This window comes from Hyperoodon ampullatus (assembly GCF_949752795.1).
Source record: "Hyperoodon ampullatus genome assembly, chromosome: 5".
In the NCBI taxonomy this organism is placed as follows: Eukaryota; Metazoa; Chordata; class Mammalia; order Artiodactyla; family Ziphiidae; genus Hyperoodon; species Hyperoodon ampullatus.
The window spans coordinates 133,338,341-133,361,213 of NC_136918.1; the positions used below are offsets into that span (position 1 = coordinate 133,338,341).

The following is a 22,873-nucleotide window of genomic DNA, read 5'->3' on the forward strand; positions in this document are numbered from 1 at the left end:
GACATGCAACCATGACCGACAATTCCTACTGGTACAATCTTTATCCAAAGAATTGTTATATATCCAAGAATACAGGTTAAAAATCCTACAACTCATTTTAAAATTATGAATACATGACCTGGTTTTATAATTTAAAAACATAACTTCATTTATATGAGGAAGCAATGTGACAGACTGAACTTAAACTCAGAGGTACTCTCTATCGCAAATTGTCTCCCTTCAACTTTAAAGGCAATTAAGCTTTGTGGGGAGGAAAAGTGGCTAGAAGCATTGACTTCCAGGTTTATTTTAAACATTTTACTCCAAGGGGAGTTTCAACCAACATGCCTAGGGTTGAATACATAATACTTAGGGTTTGATATTTAGGGTTTCAAATATCATAATAATGAGAGTAATTATGCCACGGTGTAACAATTTTCTACATGTGACATTCCAATGCTAATAGAATTAAAAGTATAATTGTAATGTCATTATAGTACCACAAAATATTCTTTCTAAATTATTAATAAACTTTCAGTAATTGTTAAACATTTGGAAATAAGTTCATAGGTTTTCTCTGTATTTTAAACAGGCTTATAAAATATTTTTCAAACTTCATTCATCAGCAAGTCATTAAAATCACAATATCAGTTTCATATGACCAAATATAGGCACATCTCAGATTTGATTCCAGGCCACTCTAATAAAGTGAATATCGCAATTAAAGCAAGTCACATGAATTTTTTGGTTTTCCAGAGCATATAAAAGTTATGTTTACACTACACTGTAGTTTATTAAGTGTGCAATAGCATTATGTCTAAAAAAACCCAACATATATACTTTAATTGAAAAATACTTTATTGCTAAAAAATGCTAACAATCATCTGACAACACATGGTTGCCACAAACCTTCAATTTGTAAAAAATGCAGGATCTGTGAATAATAAAACAAGGTATGCCTGTAAATAGAATGGACTGAACGTGATACAGACAAGAAAGTGAATATATTCTAAAGAGATTTCTTAGAACACTTTCTAAAATAAGTCTATAAAGTAGTATTCCCAAAGGCTGGCTGTACAACAGAATCGCCACACAACTAAAAATAAATAAAGATTCTCTAGATTGACTGTAGCACCAGAGGCCCAGGATTTGTTTTTCCTCCTTATCCCCATAATTCAGATGCATGGTCAAGTTTAGAAAACTCTGAATTAGAGGATTTACTAAAATAAACCCAACGAACAAACCTTTATTTCCTTCAATTCTCCAGTATACTGTGCTCCTTTTACTGAAGATTTCAAACTATATTCCTGAATGCTGAAAAGCTGAAAGCCCTGTAAAGCACTGAATCACGCAACATTAAAAAAGAAAGAAAGAAAAAAGGCTTCTCACAAGGGAAAGAGCTGTATAACTAAACAGGCCAGTTCCCTGAAAGAGAACCACAATCTCTCTCTAAAGTTTTATTTAAACAAAAATGCCTATTAAATTATTAGCATGTAATGTTTAGCATCCTTGTTTTAATTAAAGGAAAAAGCAACTCAAATCAGTTATGTGCTCAACAGCTTTAACTGCAGCCATAGTACTATTTAGCCATGCACACAGCTAAGTAACAGTAGTCTGGGAAGTGCAACCCATATGCTCTAATGAATAGATCTTCAGTTATTAAAACTCAGCTGTAAGAAAAATGCCTCTACCTGATGGTGCACTGGATCCTGCTGTATTGCCATCATTCGAGGCTGAAACTGATCCATGTTCTGGTGCTGGGTATATGCTGGTTGCTGCATGCCATCTCCAGGAAATCCACTAAAAAAGATGAGTAGTCTTCTTTTTACCCATTCGAAAACACATGAATCTTAGCCACGTTTATACTACAGAAACTTAAAGAATGCTGTTCAGGAGTTATTAATAATCAACACTTTATTGAATCATGTATTTGCCTATATTAACTTAAATACAGCATTTTCCCCAAAAGTCATTTTTTATTGTAAATCTGACAGGATCTCCTCTCCATTCAGAAGAAAACCCCAAATGCCACAATTAGAAAAAAGAATTTTAAAAGACTATATGAAAAATGATTTCGTTATTAAGTGTTACTTGCATTATATCTTATAATGACTACCAAATCTCTATCTGCTGAGGAATCAAAAGAAAGCAACTCACAAGGGTGCCTGTGGAGGAGAAGCAGCAGTCGCAGCAACAGAAGGTACAGCAGCAGCAGGTGCAGGGGGTGCAACAGCAGCAGCAGGTGCTGTGGTGGCGGCGGTGGCCGTGGCGGCGGCGGCGGCGGCGGCGGCGGCGGCGGCGGCGGCAGCGGCGGCGGCAGCGGCAGCAGCATCTTCTTTCTTTGATTCTTCCACAGCTTCCGGCTCATCATCATAATCAAATCTATCAAGTAGCTTCTGGAATAGGTGTGTATGTCAATATTCCATTTAAAAATTCAGACTGTGATTCACTGAACAAAAAACTTTATAAAAACAGATATTCACCACCATCTATAATCCCGCAATGCTGTCATGTACAATTTCACCTTCCCACATGCCTCTTAGGACCCTAGTTCATAGACAATTTTTACACAAATGCCATTTTGAAAAGACACTTTAAAAAAAATTGTTTTCCTTCCCCAATTCTACGTACAGTGTTTTCTTTTTGACTATTTTCTATATGATTTTATAACTAATTTAGTGATAGAAAGATTTTACTCAAACATTCATTTTCCTAGACTAAAAACCTGGAACTCTGCACATGTGAAAATGGGTACACATTTTCAGTCGGCTTTGTAAAATGTACAAAAAGAAAGACCATCTTATCCAATCATTATAAATGCCTACAGAAAAATGTCCATATGCTGCTTGATCGAGAATATGAAAAAGAAAAAAGAGAATGGCACAGACAGGGCTGCAAAGTCTACCTGTGCACTTGCTTCTTTCTTAAAACTTTACAACCCACCTTAGATTACCAGAAACTTTCATTAAAAAAAAAAACAAAAAACAAAAAACCAATCAGTGCACTTCACAGGATCACATGTGTAGAAGAAGAGCCGTTTAAAATATGGTTACATTTACTCAGAAAAGAAGGAATGAAAGTAATACAACCACTACTGTGTTTTGGTAGATTATACACAACATTTCATCATCAAAAGAAGCATGCAATGTAGATATAATTTCTTCTTCTTACAGACAAGGAGACTAAGGCTCGGGTATTTAAGAAACATAACCAAGACTGTACAGTTAATACATGTACAATTAGGATGTGGACAATGGTCTTTTCTACCTCAAAGCCCTCAGTTTCTGGCATCCAACAAGGCAGTCATTTCTCTCAGGCTGTGCCCTTCCTGCTCATGGGTTTCCAATCTCAAATTCCTAAATTTGTATTGTTCTGTGATAGTTCTGCCTGGAAATTCTGGCTCTACTTTATTGGACAACAGATTTCCTAATTAGGAAAGGAAGGCCCCTTCTTGGACAACACTTCTGTTTCTTTCTGCATAATTCTAGGCCACGTGACTAAAAGTTCTTATTATAACCGAGCGATCTAACATGGCCCAGGCACCTTGCTGCTTTACGCACATTAGCTTACTTAACCCTCATGGAAATAAAAAAATATAGGTACTACCATAGCTCTTTTACAGGGGTACACAGTGAATCCTGTAACTCAACATCAAGGTAGAGTCAATGACAGGAGCCAAAATTAAAACTTGGGTCTAAACTGTCTACAAAAAAAACACAAAGCCTATGATCTTTGCAGTTCATCGCATATAGACATGTTCCTTAAAGTTTTACGATTTATACCTATTGCTTTGGGAGAAGATTTGAAGCAATTAAAAAATTAAACTGAGATCTCTACATCTAAAAAGACATTTCTGTTGCTTTTTAGGAAACTGAAGATCTATGAAGCAGCCAAAATAGAAAAACTGTTCCCAGTCAGCTGTTTGACTAGCTTAAAATAGACCTTTATAGTCAAAGGAAAAGCACAGAATTCCTTTTTCTAAACTTAATGTAACTAACAAACATTGGCCAACCCACTTAAGGTAAAACACTAGAGGAATTAGTTGCAATTCAAATTAACAACAAAATAAGCATGTCAGTAGCACTGCTATTACTCAACATTTCTTTTTTGGAAGTCCTAGCCACCAGAACAGTAAGAAAAGAAAAAGAAACAGGCCTAGATGTTGAATGGGAAAAGTCAAATTTAGTAGCCTAGAAAATCTAAGAGAACAACTAGAAAACTAAGCTTCTAATACCATGATAATTTACAACATAAAATAAAAATCAATAGTTTTCCTGTATGGCATCATTAACTAAACAAAAGTGTTATGAAACACTAAACATGAAAAATGAGTAAACATCTAAGAATAAATGACACAAGAAATGTATAAGACATATTAAAAATCTAATAAATTGAGACTCTATATAAGAAATTATCAGTACTTCTTAAATTAACCTATAAATTCATAAAAATTTATGCTACAGTTCATCTGGTAAAGTATACTGTGATGATCAATTATATGTGTCAACTTGGCCAGGTTATGGTGCCCAGTTGTTTGGTCAAAGATTAATACAGATGTTGCTGTGAAGGTATTTTAAAAATGTGATTAACAGGGAATTCCCTGGTGGTCCAGTGGTTGGGACCCTGCACTTTCACTGCCACGGGCCCAGGTTCAATCCATGGTCGGGGATCCCCGCAAGCGATATGTGCATGGCCAAAAACAAACAAACAAAACAAAACAAAGAAAACATTGGGAATTCCCTGGCGGTCCAGTGGTTAGGACTCTGTCCTCAGGGCCTGGGTTCAATCCCTGGTTGGGTACTAAGGTCCCATAAGCTGCATGGTGCAGCAAGGGAAAAAAAAGTGATTAACATTTAAATTAGTAGACTATGAATTAAGAAATACACTCCATAATGTGGGTGTGCCTCAACCAATCAAAGGCCTTAAGAGCAAGGACTTAGGTTTAGGTTTCCCAAAGAAGGCATTCTCAAGACAGCAACATGAAAACCTTGCCTTGCAGAATTCAGACTCAAGATTGCAGCATTAACTCTTACCTGAATTTCCAGCCTGCCACTCTGACCTACAAATTTCAAATTTGCTAGCCTCAACAACTGTGTGAGCCAATTCCTTAAAGAAAATCCCTCCCTTTCTCCCCTTTGTGTCTGTGTGTATAACTGGTTCTGCTTCTCTGGAGAACCCTAACACATATGCCCAAGAACAGCCAAAGAATGCCTGAAAAAGAGTAAGGGCAGAGAACACATCTAGAAATGAAATACAAGTTGCAAGTGTTTAAACTGTTATGTTGCAGAAATAAACAAAGATATTAGTGGGACAGAACAGTGTCCAAAGACAGACACAGAAACAAATGGGAATTAAATGACAAAAATTGTGAGAATTGGCTATTTCCAAAACATAAAGATTTAACTACCTTGAACCATATTCTAAAATAGGTTCTCGATAGATTGAGACAAACATGAAAAGCAAAAATATAAAACTACTAGAAGAAAGAGAATTTTTAATGCAAGTTCAGAGAGTTTTCCTAATCACAACACAACACAGAAGACTAAAAAACAAAACCACAATACATAACAATTTATGTTCACATATGGATGGGAACATACACAACTCTGTTCAAAGCAGAGTGGAACTGATTTCCCTTTTTACTTTAGAACTTTCTGTATTATTTGCATTTTTTTCCCTAAAAGCATGTACTTCTTCTGTACTCAAAAATTTTATCCAACCTTCTTTGAATAAGTAGTCATTCATAAATCACTAAGATAGAATAACAAGCAGTAATTACCATATGGCTTCTTAATTTGGACTACCAGCAATAAAGTTATTGTATCTTAGAATGTTAGAAAGAATAAAAAATTTTAGAGATGATTAAAAGATACTTCATTCTAGGATTTTCAAACTTTTGTGGTTTTTGCGCTGCAACTTGTAAAATGAGATGAAATTGTATATAGTCATAAATTCAGTAAACAGACGTGACATAAACAGACAAGAGCGGAGTTGTCTGGGCTAACATTTCAACAAGAAGCTCTAAGCTGGGCATATTCAGCACATCTATATCCTTAGTGGCAGCTCCTTAAACATAACGAAGGCCCAACAGAGAAGTTGGAAGACACTCAACCAACCCAAACGCTCATATTATAGATATGGTAACTAATGTTTTTAACAGCAGAAAACAGAAAGCAACTTAAATGTCTATCACTAGGGGAATGGCTAAATTGTGATGTGTCCATGTAATGGAATACTCCTAATAAGCACTCAGTACATGGTAGATTTACTTCTATTAACCTTAACAACAACAAAGGGACAAGAGGATTAATATCAAAACAAGGAAGTTAGAAACAGTGTGTATGTATATATATGTGTATATATATATATGTTAAAAACACACACGTATTTTTATATATGCACACACATATATAATGACCAAAAAGGAAAAGCATATATCCAGGAAATTAATTCTGAAAAGATACACAGCAAAATGTTACAGTAGTTACCTTCACATATGGGGGTTAATGGTGAATGTTCCCCTGTTTACTTTCCTTTACACTGTTTACCTTTCCTTTATATTGAAAATTGTGCAATGAGTATATATCAGATTTTTAACCAGGAATAATAATCAATGTTTTGATGTCGAGGGGGAAAAGTCCCTCAAATCACAAAACAACAAAATGAACAAGCCAGAGAAGCTAGAGAAGGGGTAACTTCCACATTCCAAGTTGAGTGATGTAAACAATGGGGTGGGTTATGTGAGAGAAGCATACCTTGTCAAATGCAGTTTTTTGTTCAGGTTGGGGGAAAGCAGCTTTTTGTTCAGGTGGTTGTGTAGGAGCTGTCTTTAACTGAGCTGTGATAGCCTGAACCTGAGCCATCACAGCATTGTCAATGGCGGGAGACTGTGGTTTTGGAGGCTGTTGAAAAGTCTGAAGGATCTGCTGAAGCTTAAAGAATGGGAAGACTGATAAACCACATAATAAAGTATAATCACAGTATCAAAAGTTAATTTACTAAAAAAAAACCTTAACGGTGACTCAAAATAGCATAGGCACAGAGTAAACTAGAAAAAGGAACCAACCTTTTAATAATGGTTAAGTTTATTGTGAATGAATGTATCAGGGATATAAGATGTGTCACTTAAGGTTAAAAATGTATGCTGATACCCCAACAGTAGAAAATGATGGTCAAAGAGAAAAGAGGAAATACACTGAATTGTGAACAAGGTAAATATGTTTTCTAAAAAAGTGTAAAAAAAAAAAATCATTTCCACCAATCTAAATAATTTTGAAATCATCTGGAAGTGCTAGAATTGTGAGCAACAATACCACCACTCAGCAGTTCTGCAGTTCTCTTGAAAGGGGTACTGCTATTTCTCAGTGTGCTGTTCCCTTGTTTCCCACATTTCCCCTATTATCCCTATGTAGTATCCCTCCCCTTCCTAGTAAAGGCCTTTCTAGTTGAAAAGTAGAAATATTTCCTCCCCACAATGTGCTCATTAACTAGGAATGAAAAATAAGAACTGACAACAGTACCTAACTGCAAACAATTTTATCTTTGGAGAGGCAGTTTACCTGTTGACCTTGAGTTGTCTGAAACAGTTGGGCCACAGCAGCAAAAGCATCAGAGCTGGGCAACTGTGGTACAGTTGGTATGGAGTTTGTAGTGGCTTGTGAGGGTTCAGAAGAAACTTTAACTGGAGGTGGAGGTGAACCTAAAAAAGATCATTAAGCCCTCAGTAAACTTTAACTCATAAATATTCCTTTTAATCTCCATTAAGCTTCTTTACTAAAATAATACTCCATTCAGTTTAACATACAGTAAAAAAAAAAATACAGATTATGGTAATACAGCCTATACTGTAACAAGCACTGAATACTTTTATTAGAAGTAAGAATTATGGGAAGAAAACTATACCTTCCAAGATGTAAACTCAAGTTTCCTTCTTTTGGAAAACTTCCATCACTATAAACAGACTCTAAACACTTCATGCACAAAAAATTATACCATCTTCTAAGCTCACAGATACATCTGCCATACCTTCATTATTAGTAACATTTTCTGTTACTGGGGCGGCATTACTGGTTCCTGCTGCCATGTCCAAAAGCGGTTGAATAATTTCAATTTTGAATACTCCATTTTTTTGCCAAAGGTTCAGCACACGAACTATTTTACTCTGTTATGTGTGAGAAAACATGAATATACAATAAATATCTGCATAAATAATTTATTATACCTCTTACAAAAAGAGGAGGAAAAAAAAAACACCCCAGGCTAATATTTCCATGCTGTATCTGTTTCATAAACAGAAAAAAAATCTATCATCAGAATTACAACCTGGTTAAACTACACTAACTGACCTTTCCTTCAGTAGTGCAATCTAGAGTAAGAAACAGAAGGGGGGAAAGAAAGAGAAAAGAAATATAACCTAGAGAATCAAAAGAAATGCATTATAATACTTAAAAATGTATCTGAAGTTTCCATTATATTTTACTTATGATTACAAAGAAACAATCAGTTATCTTAGAGAAGTGAAGAATTTTCCAGGATGACTATAACAGTTAAAATATTTAAGACAATTATTGGCCTGTAATTGTTAGGTAAATTGTTTTGTGGACTAGTAAATATGAAGGAGATCCATGTAACTCTTATTTCCTACTCAAGGAATGATCTTCTTTTCTCTTGTATATTTTCCCCACAAGAGCATTCCTTCAAGAATATAAATACAGAATCCATAACACTCAAATTTATATCCCGTTTATTGTAGTCTCCAGTCTTCATTATTCTGAGTCTACCAGTGCATTTCTCCCACCTATTGGGGTCTAGTTTTCTGTCTATAATGTTTTTCTATCTTTTTACAGTACATAGTAAAACCAGCTATAAATGTGAGGAATTAAATACTGTAGTCTGATTGCTAATGAATACCATTTACGCTCTAGCAGCTCTATATGCTGGGGAGAGCCATCAATTATTGGTCCCTTCCTTTTGGAATAAGCAACAATCTGAGATAAAAGCATTGCTCTCCTCTACTTGCAGAATTTCTTTACCATTCAACCACAAGAAATCTTTCCAACAATGTCTTCTTAAAGCAAGATTGTGCTCCTTTTATATTTCAACAGTACAACATTCCTGAAGGACTTCCCAAGAAAACAGATATGACTACTATAGAAAAAACCGGGTTTTGTTTCAAGTTCATGATTATCTTTCTAGTAATACAGTAGGCTTTAAATATCTAATATACATTTAAATAGATTTAAGTAGATACAAAAACAAAAAAAAACCAAGAATACAAGCTTAATTTAAAAATTATAAACTATACCTTATCTTCAGATGGACAAAGATACAAATATTGGAATGTGGCAGTTATGTTTTTAGAGAATCTTGGCCCAAAAACATCTTTATCAGTTCCAAACTGATGACGAGACTGTCTCACAATTGAGTCGATTACATATAATCCTGGAACCTTGTATTCTGGTTTACACTACAAAGATTAAAGATGTAAATTCAATACAGGAAAAGCAAATCACAATTTGACACCCATTAATCTCACTTTTATGAAACTATATATCCAAGAATTACTTCTATTTAGAAACTACTTGAATGTTTAGTTCTCACTGGCTAGCTTGTCAAATTTCCCACAGGTCTGTACAGAACTGCCATTCTCTTGATACTTCAGACCCCCAATATTTTACTTTTCTCTGATCCCTCTGTCTCCCCACGCACAACTTCCCAGAATCAACATTACTTTACCAATCCCTAAGCCACCTCCATACAAATCCACTTATTATGGATAAATCTCTGCTGTAATTCATCCTGCTCAAAAAAATAATTTTTACCTTTTAAAATTATCAAGGAGATCATTTTAACAACATATCAATTTCAATTCTATTAAGTACAGTACCAGAGAAACAAAAACTAAAAGGAGAGGTCATTTTTGGCCTTTCAAATTGACAAGGTAAAATGAATAGACAGACACCTGCACACATTTCTGGTGGTACAACCTTTATGAAGGATGATTTAGCAATAAAAGTAAAGCCTTATTTGATCCATCAAGTCTACTTCTAGAAATTTATCCTAAGGAAAACAATTAAGATGCCTCTGAATTTTTTCCACAAGGCTAGCCACTGAAGTGAAATGCCCAGTAATCGGGAACTGGCTTAGTAAATCGTGAAAAACAATCATATGTTAGAATACTTTGTAGATGTTTATAATAAATTCCGTGGGAAAAGCAGGTTATCCATCAGCCTATGTCTCCATTTTCCTTTTATAAATGTACATGTACATACTAAAACATGAGTAAATATTCATCATAACTGGGGTGGTGTCATATAGGTAATTTTAATTTTTTTCCCATTTTATTTACTGGTAGTTTGATTTGCTACTATAAAAACCTCTATTGACTATACTTTTTGGTCTGTTGGAGCTCTAACTCCTATCTCGCAGCCAGTATTAAATGGCCTTGGACCAGAGACACTCCCACACACATTTATTAGTGTGTACTACATGGCACAGCTCCAGGTTGGGGGAGAAGACAAGGATGTCTAAGTAAGCCTCCGTTCTCAGTCCTTTACTGAGAAAGACGTGTGCTAATCACACCATATAATCGTTAAGTGAAAAACTGTTTAATTATGATGGGAGCAGGGGAAAGTTGGAAAAACTTTACGAAGTGATTTCATTTGAAGTACTCCAAGATGAGTTAAATGTCAACAGAGTAGGCAGGGCAAAGGGGAGAGAAGGCACATCAGGCTCAAGGAAGAGTCCTGTTCAGTAGAGAAGAAACTGTTGTTGAATTCTACCTCATAGTAAGTGCTCAATCAACAGTACTGCTATAAATTTTTGTTTTGTTAGGAAAAAAACAAAAAAACCTCTAGTGATTAAAAAGAACTTCTAGTGACAACTTTTCTGTAGAGTGGCTTTAGAAGCAATTATCCAAATTACAATTTACAAAGTAAATTACAAATACTGATCACAACTAAAATGAGGTAATAAATAAATGGATAGTTACCTTTTTGATGAACTTTTCTACTATTTGAACTACATGCTTATAAAGCTGAAAAGAATGAAAAGAAAATCATTTTCCAGTTTACATACTTCTACATTTCCTGTAATTAGAAAATATTTTAAAATCTTGAAATTTGCACAATTTGAATTAATTCCCAAGATAATACTGAAAAAAACATGGAAATAATCCATAGTCAACCCATAGTCAACAACTGAAAGAATCTTAACAAATCATAAAGAAACTACAAACTAAAACAGAAAACTACAAAAATTCCCCCAAATATAAGGTCCTTTTCTTAGAGTTTTAATCAGTAAATCTTCATAGAGTAGTTTATCAAGGAACTTTAGGAGAAGGATAAGAACAATGGTACTGGAAGTAAATAATGCAGTTTTTAAAGGGACTCACTTATTTAAGGTGTGATTGGGTAAGACATTTAATTTCATGAAGTCCAAGGTTTTTAAATAAAAATGAAGCTAATACTCCACTGATTTATGATAAGAATTAAATGAAAACAAAACAAAAAAAAACCAAAAAACCCTCTGCCATTCTACTCTCTACTTCAATGAGTTCAACTTTTTTTTAGCACCACACACAAAAAAGGCAATTATGTAAGGTGATGGACATGTCAATTGGCTTGAGGTAATCATTCCACAATGTACACGTGTATCAAATCGTGTTCTATTACATTATATTACTGAATTTGTCAATTATACCTCAGTAAAGCTAAAAAATATAAAGGGGAAATACTAACAACAAAACAAGTTTTGAAATAATATGTTACAATGTAGATGCACCATACTGTATTATTATGTACTTTCAGCAAAACTTGGTTAGTGTTCTTTGATTCAGGCCTGAACTAATTCACAAGATGAATTCTCACATTTAACAATAACATTTTCAAAATTTCAAAAACATTTTCCAAATGAAATATATTTCTTTTACTCTTACCTTAATAGCTTTAATAGCAGCTTTTGTGATGAGAATCATCTTGGCTCGAGAGATGGGAGGTTTCATATCCATAAGTGAAAAGAGCTTAAAAAACAGAAAAAGAGGGAAAAAATGTCTTAATTACAAGTAAAATTAGAGGTTAATCCTTCAGTTCTACAAATATATTTGTAATATATTAACTAAAAGAATAATAAATTTTTGGAACCAAGTTTAATTATTCGTCTAGTAAAGAAAAACAAGAGCTTTCCTACATACTGGCATCACCACTTCGAAAATACAATGGGAAAAAATCATATTAAAAGTAGCAAAAAAGGTAAAATATTTACAAAATCTGTAACAGAAAAAATTACAAAACTTTGCTGGAGAACTCAAAAATGATTTGAATGGAAACAAACACACCATGTTCCTGTACTGAAAACGGCAATACTGTGACTCAATATTTAATATTTCATTCCAAACCTCACTGAGATTTTGGAAAACTTCAAATAATTCTAACGTTCATTTGGAGAAACACATGTATTACATCAGGCAAGAAATTTAACATGCCATTATAAAGCCTGAATTCACAATTTCTTGATTTAGTCAGGAATAAAAATGACACCATATTTAACAAATCTCACTACAGTAAATCCAACAATCAGGTGCTCATAGGAGACTTAACCACACATGCATACTCCTTCCCCCTAAAGTTTAAATCCAACCAAGATATAATGATAGCCCATAGAGGGTTACAAAGATAAAAGACATTAAGCTTATATCTAGTTTCTTAAATTCTTGTTTTTGTTTTGTTTTAATCATAGACACATACATACTCTTCTAATAATACATCTTGAAATAAGTTTCAGGGCTTCCTGAGCATTATCAACCTTATATGAATCATGTTTCCATTTCTTTCTAATTAATGTTGGTATTTCAAATATGGAACCCCTAAGACATAGACCATCTTTCCTAGACCACTACTACTAAGAGGCTACCTTAAAGAACAAAAGTCTCCTTTCCCAGAATAAATAGCCCTACCTGGAAACATACCTTAAATTCCCTGGCAACAGAATTTTCACAGCTTTTCAAAACTACAGCACAATGGACTACAGACAACGGTAACAGTAATTTTTAGAAAAAGTATGCAATGAAAGATATAATCAATATAAGAACCAGATACATACTCTGCCTAAGCAGAGAAAGGTAGAACTTTTCCATAAATAATACTAAGATACAGAAAATGGGAAAAACACAAAGATATTAACACAGAAATTCATTTTTTAAAAGGGATTAAGTAAATAAGGTCATTCTTTATCATTTTATTTACCAACATAATTAAAATTCTCCTTGAGAATAAAGGCTCACTAATTGAAAGACAATTAGAAAGGAGACGGTAATCTTTGAAGCTATAAAAACCAATGAGAAAATACGAAACGATTTAAAATATTTCAACTTCAACACAAACTGAAAAATATCAACACTGCATGAAATATAGAGCACACTTTTTTTTTTTTTTTTTTTTTTTTGCGTTATGCGGGCCTCTCACTGTTGTGGCCTCTCCCCTTGCGGAGCACAGGCTCCGGATGCGCAGGCTCAGCGGCCATGGCTCACAGGCCCAGCCACTCCGCAGCATGTGGGATCCTCCCGGACCGGGGCACGAACCCGTGTCCCCTGCATCGGCAGGCGGACTCTCAACAACTGCGCCACCAGGGAAGCCCTAGAGCACACGTTTTATAAAAGGGCATGTTCTGCCCATTTCTAAGTTATAAAAGTTATTAAGACAGTTGTTTATTACCGTGGTTCTATTTCCTTCTCTGGACCTTAAAGCAGAGAAAGGGGAGACAAAAAAGTTTACACATGGATCTTAAGAATAAGCAACAGTGGGACTTCCCTGGTGGCACAGTGGTTAAGAATCCGCCTGCCAGTGCAGGGGACATGGGTTCAATCCCTGGTCTGGGAAGATCCCACGTGCCGCGGAGCAGCTAATAAGCCCATGTGCAACTACTGAGCCTGCGAGCCACAACTACTGAGCCCACATGCCACAACTACTGAAGCCCACGCGCCTAGAGCCCGTGCTCCACAACAAGAGAAACGACCGCGGTGAGAAGCCCGAGCACCACAACGAAGAGTAGCCCCCGCTCGCCGCAACTAGAAAAAGCCCATGCGCAGCAACAAAGACCCAACACAGCCAAAAAAAAAAAAAAAAAGAATAAGCAACAGTGAGAGCTACTTCTCTGGCCATTAAAAGCTTAGAGACTCATATTTCAATGAAGCCTAAGCCAGAGCTAATATTCATTTAATGTCCCAAATAGCACTTCTTGATTATTTCCGCAGTAGGGAACTCCCCATATTAAACCAAAACAAAACAAAAAAGACAACTGAGCACAGAAGACAGACCAGTGTTATCTTCTGATGAAACGCTCCACAGTCTATACTTAAATCATAATTTATTTAAAAAAATTAAAATACAGACTACAGGCAATAGAACACCAAGAGAGCATTCAAGTGCTACCATCTAAGAGACAGAGGAGGGGTGTTTATTCCACTAAAGAAGGCACAACTCAGGAAAAGAGGAGGGAACCAACACTGAGTGCTTATGTATAAGGAAGAATTACCTTTGGTGGTACATTATCTTATTTAATCATATTAACAATTAACATAGATTGTTACACATATTTTGAGATGATACCCAAAGGGATTACATCTGTTTTCGGATGATGCCCAGGGAACGGGTCTGGACTAGAATTTGTTGATTTTAAAGCTTACAATCCTTAACAGCATAGTCATCTCCTTATACAATGCTGCTTATTGACTAAATACATGCAGAGACCATTAACTATGATGGGGAATACAGACAAAATATCAAGTAGGCATCTGTGCCTGTCTATACGTATACTGTATTGATTCAGGGATAATGATGAGACATACTGAATTTAATTTGGGATGCCTACTGAATATTTAGGTAGAAATTTCAGCAGACTGGAAAATGCATCTTGAACAAAGAAGAGGTTCTGCTAGAAACTGAAAGGTCACAGAATCAAAGCCATGAGGATGAGTAAGACAAGAACAAAGATGATATAATTAACTAGGGTATACCAAATATTTCAATATGGTACAGAGAAGGGGGTTGCACAAAGGAACACCAGGAAAATAACAGAAATTAAAGGTATTTGGCAAGGTCAAATGCTATAAATTAGTTCTTGTGTATGGAACGACTAGTATACCATCTGCAACAGGGCAAGTGCTCAATAAACATCACTAGGTGCAGTGTTCTCCCTGTTATTACAGATCTGCATTCAGAATTAATGTAATCTGTCAAAGAAAACAAATATGTCAAAAGCAGCCAGAGAAAACCATGCCATTCTCTTATATAAAATAATAGCAGCAGTAGGACCCAAAAGGTACAAAACCTCCTCAGAAAGCCTTAGTAAGAAAAAAATACTTGTCAGCAACAGATATGAGTTTGTCTTTTTGCTGTCACCAGCTAAATAACTATTAGAAAACACTAAATATGAACATTGCTCTGCTGGGTGCCTGATTTACAAAGTATTCTAAAAATTATGAAGAATCACTCACAATGATCCCTTGTATCAATAAAGCAGTTTCAAAAGAAGATAAGGAAGGAGCATATTTGGCCCATGACACCTGTAGAATTCATAGTGTTTGGGGGTTAGTCAAAGTAACATCATACTCTGATATTTATTAACAGTATAAACTTCGACAAGTTTAGTTAACCTTTTCTAAGTTTCAAGGATTTCTGAAATCTGAAAAAAAGGATTAACAGTACTCACTTCACCTCATAAGACTGTTAGGAATAAATGAGATAGTGTATATAAATCTCTTAGCCTAGTACCTGACATATAAATGGCTCAGTAAATAGAGGTATATAATGCCCTGGGAATCTTGACACACACCTCGAGTTTAATTTTTTGTTATGGCTTACCATAATACCTTTTTTGTATTACATCTACTATTCAAGTGCTGACTGAATTTAGAGAAATTTTCTCGATATTGAAAATACAGTAGTATCAAAGAGTTTTAAAGCTGTGTAGCACCTTAGTACGTAATCCAGTACTCATACCAAATTCAGAACTGCTTTCACAATACACCTGGCAGGTCCCATATTAGTCCACAGGCTTAATAACTCATAACTAACCTGCCCCAATGGTTACAGCAGTCCTCTTTGTACTGACCCCAAATCTCCCTTCTGATAACCTTCCCTCCCTCTCCTGTTCTAGTTTTGCCTCTGGAGCACAGAACAGTGATCGTTCTCATGTGATAAAATAAATATAACTAAGCATGTTTCCCTTTCTCTTATCTTCTTCAACTATTAGCCAAATGATATGATTTCTAGATCCGACTATCCTGGCTAATTCCTTTTAAGTATAATAAACCAAAATAAACAGGGCCCGGATATATATTCCTGTACAATCTAGTGGATTGTCTTTTGTATTAGTTTCCTATTCCTGTAGTAACACATTAGCTTAAAACAACACTTCTGGGAAGTCAGAATCTCCAGACTTCCCTGGTGGCGAAGTGTTTAAGCATCTGCCTGCCAATGCAGGGGACATGGGTTCGAGCCTTGGTCCGGGAAGATCCCACATGCCGCGGAACAACTAAGCCTGCGTGCCCAAACTACTGAAGCCTGCACGCCTAGAGCCCGTGCTCCGCAACAAGAGAAGCCACCGCAATGAGAAGCCCGTGCACCAGAAGGAAGAGTAGCCCCCGCTCGCCGCAACCAGAGAAAGTCTGCATGGAGCAACAAAGACCCAACACAGCCAAAAATAAATAAATTTAAAAATAAATAAACTGTACCTTGTTTTAAAAAAAAGAATCTCACTAGTCTGAAACCAAGGTGTTGGCAGGGCTGCCTTTGTTCGGGGCACTCTAGGTCAAAATCTATTTCTTGCCTTTTCTAGCCAAAGTGTGCCTAAATTCCTTTGGCTCATAGCTGCTTCTTCCATCTTCAAAGCTGGCAGCATAGCATCTTCTCTCTTCCCTAACCTCTGCTTCCACTGTCAGAGCACTTTCTCTGACTTTCCTGCCTCTCTCAAGGAAGGACCCTTGGGGTTACACTGGGTTCATCCAGATAATGCAGGATAATTAACTCAGCTCAAACCCTTAATCACATCTGCAAAGTCTCTTTTGCCAGGTAAGGAAACATATTCACAGGTTCTAGGATTCAGAACATGGACATCCTGGGGTAGGGGAGATCATTTATTATTTTTTAAAAATAGTGCTTAATTCATTAGCTCACATTTATAATCAACTGAAACCCTCAGACTGTTTTCACTGGAATCTTTATCAAAACTAGATCTTCATGTTGACTTTATGTTGGTTTCTGACAGTCCTTTCAATCTACTTAGGTAGTCTGGAAATTATTTTCTGTTTTCAATGTAGCAGTTAGTCCAATCAGTTTGTAAATTTCACAAACCTATTTTATATGGCTTCCTCCAACACCATGGTTTTTTAAAAATTAAAAACAGGACCTACTTGTAGGATGACCTTATCTGATATTCCTTGGGCCCTGCCAGTCAGCTAAAATTCACTTAACAATACTCTCATCCTATCTATGTATTTTTAAAATTTATTCATGATGAAATCATGACAAATATCTTTCTGAAATATTTGGTTTAGAGTCATCACTAGACAAACTTTACAAAAGAAAAATGTTTAATTTGGCCTGTGAGAATCTGTTCTGGCTCGTAGTGACTAGATATCTCTAGACAGAATCTCTTTCAAAGGGATACTTACCCCTACCTTCCACCTCCCCCCCCCCGCTTAAACTTCTAAGTATTTGCTTTCCTTAACTTTATTTTATAATGAATTATACTGATTATATCTAGTATTCCTTCCTTTGCTATTATGACCTCCAAGATGACAAATTCTGGCTTAAGCTCCTGTTATTAATAATTAATTACAAAGTTCAATTTAAGGAAAAAATTTGAATGTTTCCAAAAGAAATACATACACTCACAGTAACAGGCTGGTACTCAAATCTCCCTTCTGACAGATGAAGATATCAAAGTGTTCAAGTCTACAGTCTTCCCTCCTCTTTCGTTCATTTGACTCATCAAATGTGGTACACTGGCTTCAACCAAATCAAGAGTTAAAGCCAACATAACTTAAATGTTTGCTTGTAAAATATATTTTATAAAAGTACACATTAAATTTAACAAAACAAAACTTAGTGGAAAAATCTTAAATCATCATCTCCGCAAAGATGCTTTTTTGTCCATCTAATTATAGCCTGAAGATAGCTCCGTAAAATATTTACTGCTAGAACAATTAGGTAAGGGATAGTTTACAGTCCCTTCTTACCTGGCATTTCATTTTATGCCTTTACCAAAGCTAATACTTTCTTAATACTGGGCATTTAATGTGATGGGGGGAACAGGTGTGTGTGTGTGTGTGTGTGTGTGTGTGTGTGTGTGTGTGTGAGAGAGAGAGAGAGAGAGAGAGAGAGAGAGAGAGAGAGAGAGAGCGAGCGAGCGCGAGGGAGGGAGGGAGGGAGGGAGGGAGGGAGAGATGGGGCACGCAGGGAAAGGGGAGCTGCAAGCCAAGCACATGCTAGACGAGTATCATTATTGCCACTCTACCTGAAAGCAGAATATTGCATATGAGTTAATCAATAGCACATACAAACAGTAAGAGATAAAATAAAACTGAAAACTGTACAGAGAAGAGTAACTCAATTAACAAAGAGAACCCCGAACTAATTAATAAATACAGAAAAAATGTTCAGTCTTATCAATAGTCAAAAAGGTATAAATTGAGACAATGAGATACAGTTCTTCAGTTATCTAACTGGCATGACTGTAGATTAGCATGAAGCAAAGAACTAAAAAATTCCTATCTTTGAAACCAACAATTCCACTTTTAGAAATTTATCTAAAATAATCAGATGTTCCCAAATTTCCCAAGATGACTTTTAAAATGAGAAGATAATTCATGTTATTAAAAAGATCTGGTAACCATATATAAAGTTTTCAAACACAAGTGGAAGGGAAAAAAAGACTGAAATACTCTAAAATGTTAATGGTATTTGGTAGAATACTTTCTTATTTTCTAGCTTAAATTTACCTAATTTGCATCAATTTTATTTTTTTGTTTTTATAAACTTTATTTTTAAACATTATTTTGTTGTGATTTCTCATTCTTTTTTAAAAATTTATTTATTTATTTAATTTTTTGGGGCTGCTTCGGGTCTTAGTTGCAGCACTCAGGATCTTCGTTGTGGTGCGCGAGCTCAGTAGTTGTGGCGCGCAGGCTGAGTTGCCCCACAGCATGTGGGATATTAGTTCCCCGACCGCGGATCGAACCCACGTTCCCTGCATTGGAAGGCGGATTCTCTACCACTGGACCACCAGGGAAGTCCCATAATTTGCATTAATTTTAAAATGAAAAAATTAAAAATCATGGATTAACAATGAAAAACTTTGTGTCTGAGACGCAAAAATGCATTTCTCCAACTTGCCTGTAAATAAATATACAGAATCATCATTATCATCAGGTACAACTTGTCCGTGGAGTAAATCGTGTCTTTGTAGTTAACAGTTATGTTTAAATCAATGCCTTGTAAACCTTTAATACAACTTTTCGAAATTGTTAAAACAAAATTTTAAAAATAAAATTTGCCATTTTAAATCTTTATAACTGAAGCCTCTGTGCACATAAAACCCAAATCTGAAAAATTTCTTAAATATATTTTTGACATCTGTGCATTAAAGAAGGCATCCCTTTTAATTACTGATGTATGATTTACTCCCATGTAAACTCTATTTACTTTCCAGCGAGTCAAATCCTTTGAAACGCAAATAATTAACCAATTTTCCACTTGCTTAGAGGACTGTCTGGAGAAGAGACAGGTCTGGCATTAATACAAAATGTACCTAACAACAGAGCAAATTTACATGGCTCTTTAAAACAGACGATGAGAAAAAGAAACTGTACTGTTCTCCTGCTCCTACAGAGCAGGGTCTTTACTTTGACTTAAACACTACAGAATAGTTCTATTTATTTCTCCATAAAATTCACTTTTCAGACTTCTAAAGCTTCCAAGCCAGATATTTTTTCAAACAACAAACCTGCAAATAATATTCTCAAGTTTAAAGAGTTTCAAAATGTTTCATACTTAGGTCTACATTTCTTTACCTTAGTACACTTTCCCACAAACACATAAACTTTTCTCCTGGTTCCAGAATTTAGAGAAATGCTTTACAAAATACACACATGTAAGTTCAAATATATACTGTTAATATTAAATATGAAACCACTTTCAAGTTAACTACTTAAGTTTCTATGTGCTTTACGAAAATAGAATATAGTAATATAGCAAACAGGAGTTTAAACTTCATCACCTAATTATATCACCACTCCCTAATTCTGTTACCATTTGCTGCTGGCAGGACTAATTTTCTAGGTAGTTAATTTCTGACAACTCACTTGCTACCTTGCTTCAAAGTATGCCCTAATTTATTCTTCATCTAAGACTAACTCCCTTACAATTTCCAAGGGTCTACCCTTCACTCAAACTTTTTACTTTAGAACCAAGGCTGCCTCCCCCCAGTCAGGGCTTTTTAACTCCTTCAGCTCCACTTACTACAACAGGTCATTTTTAATTCCTTACCTCCATTTTGATTCACTGAACTGCAATCAATACTCAACTTCCTTTTCACTTGTTCGAGAAATAGGTCAGGATGTGATTTTAGGAAATGCCAAATATTTTATCCATGCCATTACTCTACTTTACTAGCATAGACGCCAGGTTTCAAAATCACTTCTACTGTGCCTCACTAAGTAAACTTTGTGTCCACCCAAAGTTGGCCATAAAACATTTTTATGAATTAAATAGTTCCTTCCAGACTTCAATCGAAGAAAAAAAAAATTGTTCCAGGATATAAAATCATCTGATTAGAAGAAAAAAAATTATCTCATATATTTTATCTATACCTATTTTTCTCCCCACAAAGTTGTAATGACTAGGTCTATACAAAAGCATGGGATTAAAACTGAAAATTTTAACATTCATAAAATCCCTAATTTAAAATTTTAATTGTGAATATAAATTAGTAAATGAAACATAAACACCTAAAAGTATATCTTAAGTTTTAAACATTGATTGCATCTATTGCATTACTGTGGATGACTTAAAAACTCCCAGACTTCATCATTCTTAAACTTTGGCGAATCCTTCCACAAATATACATTACAGTGCCTTGCTACCTTGCTTCAAATATATAAAAGTTGTTTAGGGAGCCCTCTCCCTTCATAAACAATACAGTAGACAAAGATCAGCTGCTCAAAAAACTTCAGAGAAGCCACGTGGGGGTGTAGACTGGGCTCAGGCAGCCTCTTACAGTACTCTGTCGACAATCACACCACCCCTCCAGTTTCCTTACCTCTAAAATGGAAGGAAGGTAAAGGCATATATAAAACACCTAACCGGTGTACCATATACCAACCGGCATCTGGTTGGTATTTAATGAGCAAATGCAGGATTCATTTCCTGTCCTTCCCTTGAACTGGCTCCACTGGATTACTTCTTAAAATAGCATGTAAAAACTAAAGATATCCTTTGAACAAACTGAGGATTCAGGATCAACAAAATAACTTCCAGAGCCACTCAGCAGCTAAGAGATATTGTTTTCAACCTGATAGAAAATCAGATCAAGCAACAAAACAATGAAAATGGTGTTAAAACCTGACTTTTTTGTGTTTTTCTTTAAACAGCTTTGAGATATAATTAATATACCATAAAACTCACTCCTATAAAGTGTACGGCTCTGTAGTTTTTGCTATATTCAGAGTTATACAACCATCAACACTATTTAATTTCAGAATATTTCATTACACCCCAAAGAAATTCCATACCCATTAGCAGTCACTCCCCATTCCTCCCCCATACCACCACCAATAAGCTACTTTCTATCTCTATGGATCTGCCCATTTTGGATTATTTCATATATTTAAAAAACCCCTAACTTTATAAAATATGCTCTTATATTTACTCAGAAATGGTTAAGGCCTTTATAAAGATTTGAACGTATCTCTGAATCCCAAATGTGGCTGTCCTTTCTAAGGTGATTTATCATCCAGCGACTCTTAATTACAGTAAATAGATAATATATGACCATTAAAGTTTAAAAGAGTATTTTATGTTTCCTAAAAGCTTAAAAGCGATATTACCATAAATTTCCTTATCATAGGTTTCCTTTAAGCAGGATATTATAATTCTACATCAGCTAAAACTAAGCTCTGACAAAAGGAGTAATAAAGTGGAATACTCATGGTAAAGTGCATAAAGATATTTAGGGGATATTGCAGAAAAAGATTTACAGACTATAGGGTTAGTCAACTATTGCTCTCCAGAGTAATAACACACCTAAAGAGGGGCAGTGGGAAAAGTCCACCCAGGGGAAGGCAAAAAGTGGGTGAACTGTCTACAAAAACTCTACATAAAACAATAAAACTGTTTGAGAATTGTTTTATTTATCACCAAATACTAGCAATTCTAAATAATATCAGGGATAAAATATTCCTTCCCCTAAAACATTTTGTTGACTGAGATTCTTGTTTTAAACTACTGCTGTGGTAACTGGTAAGTTTTTAATACATAAGCATCAAATCTGTACATTTTTATTATGTATCCTTTAATAAGCAATCTATTCTAAGTGGAATTTCATTAGGAAACCTTCCAGTTATATGATCAGTGCATAGAACATGCAGATTCGCTACACCTGTTCATTTGGAGAATGACTACAAAGAGGTTCAGGACAGCCTGCACTCTCCTCAAGGTCAGTTTACGTCTCCAATTCTGTAGTTCCTATGTATATATATTCGTATGTTTAAACCGTACGTCTAAAGTATGATAGCTGTTTGCAATTCTTCTTTCCTGATATATCTTTTTTTCTGGTGTAAATACTTAAAAACAGCCAGAATTAGTCTTGAACAAAGAAACACAAAGCTTGACGATCCATG

The 22,873-nt window shown here is 35.3% G+C and overlaps 1 protein-coding gene across 1 annotated transcript in view; it reads right to left on the bottom strand.

Annotated features, from left to right (window-relative positions):
• SCAF4 (SR-related CTD associated factor 4) overlaps positions 1-22,873 on the bottom strand; it is a gene marked incomplete at its 5' end in the record, with an annotated part of 54,686 nt that overhangs the window by 23,126 nt on the left and 8,687 nt on the right. The window contains 9 exons of the mRNA XM_079705291.1: positions 1,671-1,779; positions 2,137-2,375; positions 6,735-6,911; positions 7,539-7,678; positions 8,005-8,140; positions 9,284-9,445; positions 10,970-11,014; positions 11,915-11,998; positions 12,944-12,999. Of these exons, the coding sequence (XP_079561417.1) occupies positions 1,671-1,779; positions 2,137-2,375; positions 6,735-6,911; positions 7,539-7,678; positions 8,005-8,140; positions 9,284-9,445; positions 10,970-11,014; positions 11,915-11,998; positions 12,944-12,999 (1,148 nt within the window). The remainder of the gene's footprint in view (positions 1-1,670; positions 1,780-2,136; positions 2,376-6,734; positions 6,912-7,538; positions 7,679-8,004; positions 8,141-9,283; positions 9,446-10,969; positions 11,015-11,914; positions 11,999-12,943; positions 13,000-22,873) is intronic.